Raw genomic sequence first — 8,567 nt, 5'->3', positions numbered from 1 at the left:
AGGCCAGCCTGGTCTACAAAGTGAGTCCAGGACAGCCAAGGCTACACAGAGAAACCCTGTCTCGGAAAACCAAAAAAAAAAAAAAAAAAAATAGATTGAGCAAAATTTCAGGTCGGAAGGAAGGGTACATTGCTCAGAGTGAGAACCAAGAAGCCAGACAGCCCACTCCCGACTAGTTGGAAATTGCAGGTCACAGCTGCAAACATCGGAGCTTGGTATGGTGGCGTTAGGTGAAGGCAGAAAGATCAGAAATTCAAGGTCATCTTGTACTACATGTCGAGTTCTTGGCCTTCATGGACTACCTGCGACCCTTTCTTTTTTTTAAAAAGAATGAAGGAAGAAAGAAAGAGAAAAGAGACGGGTGATGGTTGCACCTGCTTTTAAGCTCAGCATTTGGGAGGCAGAGGCAGGCAGATCTCTTTGAGTTCGAGGCCAGCCTGGTCTACAGAGTGAGTTTCAGGGCTACCCAGAGAAACCTTGTCTCAAAAAAAAAAAAAACCGCACAAAATATAATAAAGTCTGGAAGAAACATCATTTATACTTTTTTAAGATGGCCTTTTCGCCTCTTTGCAATGCTACACTTTAGCAAGATGGCCGCAAACAGGAAGTGCGTCACGACTACGTCGCGCGAACTGCGCACGCTCCGAACCGGATATCAACGTCTTGAGCGACTAAGCGCTTCCTTTAAGAAGATGGCGGCGGGAAGTAACAGCGGCGGTGAGGAGCGTGGCTCGAGAAGCCACGCGGACTCTGGCTTCCTAGGGCTGCGGCCCACTTCCGTGAACCCCGCGCTGAGGCGGCGGCGGCGGGGCCCCAGAAACAAGAAGCGCGGCTGGAGGAGGCTCGCAGAGGAGCCGCTCGGGATAGAGGTAGACCAGTTCCTGGAAGACGTACGGCTGCAGGAGCGCACGGCCGGGTACGTGGGGGCGGGACTTCCGGTAGCGTGGTCTTCCTCCCCGCCCCCCCACACTCCCTGCAACCCCCTTTCACTATGGCCAGGCCCAAGACCTATCGTGAATTCCGGCACCCCGGGTCTCGGGGTAGAAGACGTTTTAGTATTGTCGTTAACAAAGAAGTATGCAGAAATCCCAACAAGGTTTAAAAGTTTCTTTTAGGCTTCTTAAACATTTGAGACGGAGCTGGGCGCGGTGGCCAGCCTGGTCTACAAAGCGAGTCCGAGACAGCCAAGGCTACACAGAGTAACCCTGTCTCGGGAAAAAAAAATTTTTTTTTTTTTTAAATTTTGAAACGGCCTCATTAGGTAGCTCTGGATGGCCTGGCACTGGGTGTGTAGACAAGGCTGGCCCCGAACTCAGTTTCTTCAGTTTCTTCTGCCTCCCGAGTGCTTGGGTTAAAGCTTTGTGCCTCAGCGTTTGAATTACAGACGAATGAGAATAACTTACGGTCACCCCATCGCGCTGTGTTTTGAATCCCATGTGATGTGATGTGAAAGCGCCAGAGGTGACTTAGGAGGACCCCATGGTTTGAGGAACTGTGGAATGGGCCCAAAGAGTTATGCTCCCTCTTAGCAGCGCCTGTTGTCTCCCCAGCATCTCTTTGGCTAATGGGCTGCATTTTTATCTTTCAGTGGCTTGTTGGCAGAGGCCCCAAATGAAAAGCTCTTTTTTGTGGACACTGGATCCAAGAGAAAAGGTGAGGAGGGCTTTTTTTTTTTTTTTTTTTTAATTTTTTATTTTACATGCATTGGTGTGTAGGTGTCAGATGCCTTGGAACTGGAATTGCAGAGAGTTGTGAACTGCCATGTGGTTGCTGGGAATTGAACCCTAGTCCTTTGGAAGAGCAGACAGTGCTCTTAACCACTGAGCCGTCGCTCCAGCCCCGCAAAACTTTTTCTTTTTTGAGACAATCTCACCATGTATACCAGGCTGGCCTCAAACTTAAGCATCTGCTTGCTTCTGCCTCATAGGCATCCTCCACTATGGAGGTTAGAAGGGGCCATCTTTAGCATAAAGGATTACTTTGAATGTGTGGAGAGCAAGTTTAAGATTATGTGATGAAAAGCAGTCTTTGTTATTATTGTTGTGTGGTGGGGGTTTTCGAGACAGGGTTTCTCTGTGTAGCCTTGGCCATCCTGGACTCACTTTGGAGACCAGGCTGGCCTCGAACTAACAAAGATCCATCTGCCGCTGTCTCACAAGTGCTGGGATTAAAGGCATGCGCCACCACACCTGGCATTTGTTTTGTTTTGCTGAGCTGTATGCTCCCCAGTTCTCTTTTCAAAAGAGTGTGATGGTAGGTGTGGTGACCCACAACTTTAACCACAGCACTCGGGAGGCAGAAGCAGCCAGGTCTCTTTGAGTTAGAGGCCAGCCTGGTCTACACTGTGAGCTCCGGGACAGCTAGGACTACATGGTGAGACCTCCTTTCAAAACAAAGGGGAGGGTCTGTTTTAGCCAGCAGGAAGGAAGCATGTCTCGGCAAGCTGGCTTGACTCCGTTAGAACGTGGGTTTGGACCTGCTGGGACACGAAGGCAAGGGCAAGTTAGGGACTGCTTTGATGAACAATTGGGTTGTCACCAGTGTGGTAGGAAAGCAAAGTCGGCAGCCTGATTCAACAGGTACTGCAACCAAGCCTGCTCCAGAAGGACTGGGACACCAGTGGCTTTCAGAGCAAGCTGGGAGCTTTTGCTCACAGCCAGGTACCTTAATATGTAGGACACTAGTCAGAGGGTCCTGCTAATGAAAACAAGACCTGTTTGACAAGGTCTGGAGGAACCAGGGAAGCTGCACAGGGACTGTTGCCTTTTTTAAACTTTTTTTTTTTTTTTTTTTTTTTTTTTTATGAGACCGGGTTTCTCTGTGTAGCCTAGCCTGTCCTGGACTTGCTTGGTAGACCAGGCTGGCCTCCAGCTCACAGAGATCCTCCTGCCTCTGCCTCTCTGAGTGCTGGGATTAAAGGCGTGTGCTACAACCACCGGGCTTGCTTTTTTTTGTTTTGGTTTGTTTTTTGTTCCCATATTAACATATAAAGTATAGGGTTCATCCCGATGTCTTAATGTCACCATGCTTTATTCTCTTAGTCCCTTCCCCTCTGCCCTCCTCATCACCGCTGGGAGAGTCTCTTCTGATAGTTACCTTCTTTTGCTTTCTCTTTCTTTTTGTTAGAGTTACCTGTCTGTGCACCATCGGTGTGCCTGGTGCCCCCAGAGATCAAAAAACAATGTCAGATCTCCCGGAACTGGAGTTATGGATGGTTGTGAGCCTCCATGGGACTGCTGGGAACTGGTCATCTGCAAGCACTACGTGCTCTTAACTGCTGAGTCATCTCTCCAGCCTCCATTTTTCTTATTACACTTATTTAATTGTCCCATCTCCTTCCTGTTCTCGCGGTCCCGTTTTTAGCTCTGTCGTGCACATGACAGCTATGTTTTGTTTTGGTTTGTTTATTTAGCAGAGGGTCTCTCTGTAGCCCTGTTGGTCTGGAACTTGCTGTGCATACCAGGCTAGTCTTGAACTCACCAAAAATCTGCCTGTCTCTGCTGGAATGAAAGGTGTGTGCCACCACACTCAGGCCAGTTCATGTAGTTTTAAGTCTACGTTCTACATACAAGGGAAAACATAGTGTTCATTTTCCTGAGTTTGGCTTAGTTTTGCTTAATTAGTGATCTCTAGGTTTTGTTTTGTTGTGAGACAAGGTCTCATTCTGTACCTAGCCTAGCTGAAAGGTCACTGTGTAACCTAGGCTAGCCTGGGACTCACCTCCTCATGCCTCAGCCTCCTAAGTACTTGGATTATAGGTAGGAGCTAACAAGTCAAGCTATAAAGTTTCATTCCTAAAGGGAGTTAGCATTCAGTTTTTGTTTTTGTTTTTTAAATTATGTATTTATTTTTATCTTGTGTGCATTGGTGTTTTGCCTACATGTATGTCTGTGTGAGGATGTCAGATCTTGGAGTTACAGACAATTGTGAGCTGCCATGTGGGTGCTGGGAATTGAACCTGAGTCCCCTGGAAGAATAGTCAGTGCTCTTAACCTCTGAGCCATCACTCTAGCCCCCCAGATTTTGATTTTGTGTGTGTGTGTGTGTGTGTGTGTGTGTGTGTGTTTGTGTTTTCACGCGCATGCGCATATGATCAGAGGACAATATGTCTTCCTACCATGTGGGTTCCTGGGATTGAACTCAGGTCGTTAGGCTTGGCAGCCAGAGCCTTTGCCACTGAGCCATCCTGCAGTTCAGCATTCAGTTTTCCATGGCATATGGCTGCTGCTGCTGCTGTTATTTGCCGTCCTAGGTAGAGCCCAGGGCCGTGAGCCTCAGGCACTCTTCTACCATGTTAACTTTTTGGAGTTAGGTTCTTTCTGTTTAGCTCAGGCTGGCCAAAGACTCAATCCTCCTGCCTCAGCCTTCAGAGTTCAGTATTACAGGTGTGCACCAGCGAGCGTATCTGGCCTCCTTTAGGGTGCTCTACAGTAGAATTCTTTTTTTGTTGTTTTTGTTTTTTCGAGACAGGGTTTCCCTGTGTAGCCTTGGCTGTCCTGGACTCACTTTGGAGACCAGGCTGGCCTCGAACTCACAGTGATCCGCCTGCCTCTGCCTCCCGAGTACTGGGATTAAAGGCGTGAGCCACCACTGCCCAGCACTACAGTAGAATCCTTTTTTCACCTGGCAGGCTTTGGAAGTAGAGAGCAGAGTGCTGAGATGGCCGCCACTGTTCCCCCTTGAGTCTCGGTACCCCTGGGTGCCTGTCCTCTTCCCTGTTCTGAGGTCCTTTCCCTGTTGTGTCTGTGAGTCCCTTCAGATGGCTCTTTGGGGGTTTAGTCACCATGACAAGGCCTGTCTCCTGTTGGCCTAGGCTGTGGGTGAGTCAGATCTGGGCCTCTGGGATCTTCCTCTTCCCCCGTAGGTGAACAAGGTCTGTCTGGGACCCTTAGGACATGTGCTGCATAACCTGGGTTGCAGGCCCTCAGGCCCTATGTGACCTGACGTGGAGGGTTGGTGTGTGAAAGTGAGGGGACTAAGGTGAGGGCTCTTCCCCCTGCTGCAGAGCGGAGCAAGAAGAAGGCCTGGGTCCAGAAGAAGTCACAGCGTCTCCAGAAACCCCTGCGGGTTGACCTTGCCCTTGAGAATCATTCTAAGGTCCCTGCTCCCAAAGAGTGAGTCCTTCCAGCCCTGGTCCCTGAAGACTCTCTGCGGAAAGGTGGAGTGATGGGGGCAGTTGGGAGGGCAGACTAGGGCGTAGCCAAGTCTCTGGAGAGTGGCTTAAGAGGATTCAGCCTTGGTGCCAAGGCAACATGGTAGCCTGGACCTACTAGGGCTACGGGAGAGAGGGCCTTCTGGGCACAGGTGTGATGGGCTTAGTGTCAGCCCTAGGAGAGGCCAGGCTGCTGTGAGGGGGAGTCTGGTGAGGTCTGGTATTGTGGATGCTTAGATCCACCTGCAGTAGAGGGCATGAGATGCTGTGCTGAGTCAGTTCACGAGGAGGCTACAGTGAGGTAGGCAGGAGAAAGGATGCTGAGCAGCAAGAGCTCATCTGGAAGGGGCCAGTCACTGCTCACCTGTCGCCTTACCGCTTGCCACTCTGCCCTTACCCAGCATCCTCGCACACCAGGTCCCCAATGCCAAGAAGCTCAGGCGAAAGGAGGAGCTATGGGAGAAGCTGGCAAAGCAGGGCCAACTGCCCAGGGAGGTGTGCAAAGCACAGGCCCGGCTCCTCAGTCCTCCTGCACCAAAGGTCAAACCTGAGCTACAGGACATCATTGAGCGGCCCTTCTATGACCTCTGGAACCCAAACAGTGAGTGATTCTGCTCTCACTTGCAGATGGGTGGGACTGTTCTGGGTGGCTGTCCAAGAATGTGGTCCCCAAGGGTACCCAACACTGCAGGTGTCGGTAGACTTCCAACATGGAGTCTGAGGTCTTCAGTGCTACCTTTTATGTTTCTTGGGGTCTGAGCATCTTCTTCCCTGGATTTCAGTGTCATTGTTAGCAATACAGTCCTTGGGGCACAAACCTCTCCCTTTACTAGAAAGCCCACTGCGGTTGCTCTCCTCTCCCTGCAGACCCTCTGGACAAACCTTTGGTTGGTCAGGATGCATTTTTTCTGGAGCAGACCAAGAAGAAGGGCGTGAGGGTAAGGTTGCGCAGATGGGCAGTGGGGTAGGAGGGCCTCGTGCCTGTCCTCCAAGTGGCGTGTGTCCCGGTCCTAGCCTCCATGATGACTCACCTTGGGAAGGTGACCTCACTTCTGCGGGGGCTTTTGCTCCCATACGCCAGCCAGAAATCGGGGTGAGGGGAGGGGCCTTGTGTCAGTGCCTCATGGTAGAAAGCTAAGCACAGGAAAGGATACAGGTGAAGCCTTTAGTAAGCCTTCAGTCCTCTTGAGGCCTACCTTGTCAGGCCCCACCTCTTAGCGGTCTCACACTGGCCTTGGAGCTTCAGTGTAGGCATTTTAGGGGTACACTGATGGGTCATGGCATGGAGCTCATCCTGCCTCCCTGGCCCTGTCTTCCTCTAGCGGCCACCACGCCTCCACGTCAAGCCCTCCCAGGTGCCTGCAGTGGAGGTGACTGCTGCGGGAGCTTCCTACAACCCAACCTTTGAAGATCACCAGGTAGGTGTGCAGGGGGCTCCTGGCCTAACCAGGTGCAGGTTTCACTGTCCTTTCAGGCCTCCTTTATAGTCCCTTTTCCCCTTAGCTCGGCCCCAGCTGCTTCCTTCCCAGGAAATTGTCTGTTCAAGGGCCATAGCATCCAGCCAGAACCCAGCATGGTGTGAGGGTGACAGTAGCTCAGGCATCTCCGTTGGGTGTGTGGAAAGGGTGGAGCCATGAGCTGGGACCATTGTGGAGGCTCAGGCATGTAATGGGATCAGAAGGGCAGCCCTGACACTAGATTCTCCCCGAACTGTCGCCTCTGCCCAGGCCTTGCTTCGAGAAGCCCATGAGGTGGAGCTGCATCGTGAGAAAGAGGCGGTAAAGCTGGAGCGACAGCTGGCTCTGCCTACCGCAGAGCAAGCGGCCACCCAGGTGAGCCCTGTCCACCACCTGTCACCACTGTGACCCCACCTGCCCCTGCCTGCTGACCACCCTGCTCCCTAGGAATCTGTGTTTCGGGAGATGTGCGAGGGCCTGCTGGAGGAGTCTGATGGTGAGGAGGAGCCAGGCTGTGCTGAGCAGCCAGAGGCTGATGATGGAGCTGCTGGGACCTCACCCACCTGTGCTGCTGGTCCTGAGAAGAGGATGGAGAAGAAGACGGAACAGCAGCGGCGGCGGGAGAAGGCTGCTCGCAAGCTGGTGAGCACCTCACTCCGGGCGCATGTGGCCACACAGGGAACTCAGCACCACCATCCATGGTCCTCAGACTGAGGTGTATGACAAAGCACACAGCTGTTGAGTGACCTGATACCAGTGCTTACCAAAGGGGAGGTCGTGGCTTTGTGGGGCTCTGGGTGGGAAAGGCTGGGCAGAGGGCCACTGGGTTGAGCTCTTCTTACCCTCTGTCCACAGCGGGTACAACAAGCTGCACTGCGGGCAGCCCGGCTTCAGCACCAAGAACTCTTCAGGCTTCGTGGGATCAAGACCCAGGTGGCCCAGAGGCTGGCAGAGCTGGCACGGCGGAGGGAGCAGCGGCGTTTGCGGCGACTGGCAGAGGCCAACAAGCCCCGCAGGCTGGGCCGCCTTAAGTAAGGGCCGGGCTAGGGCTCCAGGAAATGGAGGTCTGCGGGGGAGATTGTGGTACTTCCTGGGCCTTTGAGAGCAAACTCCTCTGAGTGTCCTCAACCCGATGTTCTGCAGGTACCAGGACCCTGACATTGATGTGCAGCTCAGCTCTGAGCTGTCTGGCTCTCTCAGAACACTGAAGGTACTTGTCATGTGGGTGGCAGGTGCTATGGGGACTCTGTGCCCAATGATGATAACCATCCTTGCTCCCCGTGCCCTCTGGGGCTATGGGCGACACCATGGCTGCCCTGGGCTGGGCCAGTTGGGCCATTGCCTGGGGACTGAGGGCACAGGGTCAGGAAGTTAGGGGACAGGTGCTGATGTGAAGGCCTTTTGTCACAGCCTATCTTGTGTCAGTCCTAGTGGGTCTCCTCAAGCTGTGCATATCTGGGGCGTGGCCTGGCACTGGGCATCCCATTTTTGCAGTCTTCGCCTTTGTCCTCTGAGCCTAGCCAGGTCAGCACATACTGACTTTAGTATAGTACAGGGCACCTGGGACTCAGCAGGGTGTCCTGGGGTCCTCTGTGGAGGCTGCTGAGCTCTGTCTGGACCCCAGTGCTGTCTAGGGCTTGGCTTCTTTCTCACAGGTCCTGCTAAAGTCTCTCTCTGTCCCTTTGTCCCACAGCCAGAAGGTAACATACTCCGAGACAGGTTCAAGAGTTTCCAGAAGAGAAATATGATTGAGCCCCGGGAACGAGCCAAGTAAGACCTGCCATAGTGGGAAGGAGACGGGAGGGGGTTAAGGACACGCCCCAGCGTGCTGAGCTACGGGATGATCACCCTGCTTGCCCCTTCTCCAGGTTCAAGCGCAAATACAAAGTGAAGCTGGTGGAGAGGCGCGCCTTCCGTGAGACGCAGTGAGTGAGACAGCCTCCCACACGCTGCTGGCA

General features: G+C 52.7%; 1 protein-coding gene and 1 non-coding gene across 2 annotated transcripts; both read left to right on the top strand.

Annotated features, from left to right (window-relative positions):
• Positions 1-680: 680 nt before the first annotated feature.
• Positions 681-8,547, top strand: Nop53 (NOP53 ribosome biogenesis factor). Its single transcript, XM_051162440.1, has 12 exons — positions 681-916; positions 1,589-1,653; positions 5,006-5,114; positions 5,554-5,753; positions 6,020-6,090; positions 6,475-6,570; positions 6,880-6,984; positions 7,057-7,251; positions 7,465-7,640; positions 7,753-7,819; positions 8,303-8,379; positions 8,478-8,547. Exons 1-12 carry the CDS (start codon positions 693-695, stop codon positions 8,536-8,538), a joined length of 1,446 nt encoding a protein of 481 aa, XP_051018397.1. The 5' UTR covers positions 681-692; the 3' UTR covers positions 8,539-8,547.
• On the top strand, positions 7,859-7,967 carry LOC127204050 (small nucleolar RNA SNORD23). The gene has a single exon (XR_007832406.1). It is a non-coding gene; the product is annotated as a small nucleolar RNA SNORD23 (small nucleolar RNA).
• Positions 8,548-8,567: the final 20 nt, after the last annotated feature.

Source organism: Acomys russatus, chromosome 19 (genome assembly GCF_903995435.1).
Source record: "Acomys russatus chromosome 19, mAcoRus1.1, whole genome shotgun sequence".
Classification (NCBI taxonomy): Eukaryota; Metazoa; Chordata; class Mammalia; order Rodentia; family Muridae; genus Acomys; species Acomys russatus.
Note: the sequence above shows the minus strand (reverse complement) of the source record. Positions and strands in the feature narration are given on the sequence as shown.

Coding starts and splice junctions, on each gene's coding strand:
- Nop53 (XM_051162440.1), top strand. CDS start 693: ATGGCGGCGGGAAGTAACAGCGGCGGTGAGGAGCGTGGCTCGAGAAGC. Junction 917..1,588: donor CTGCAGGAGCGCACGGCCGG/GTACGTGGGGGC, acceptor TTTATCTTTCAG/TGGCTTGTTGGCAGAGGCCC. Junction 5,754..6,019: donor TGACCTCTGGAACCCAAACA/GTGAGTGATTCT, acceptor CTCTCCCTGCAG/ACCCTCTGGACAAACCTTTG.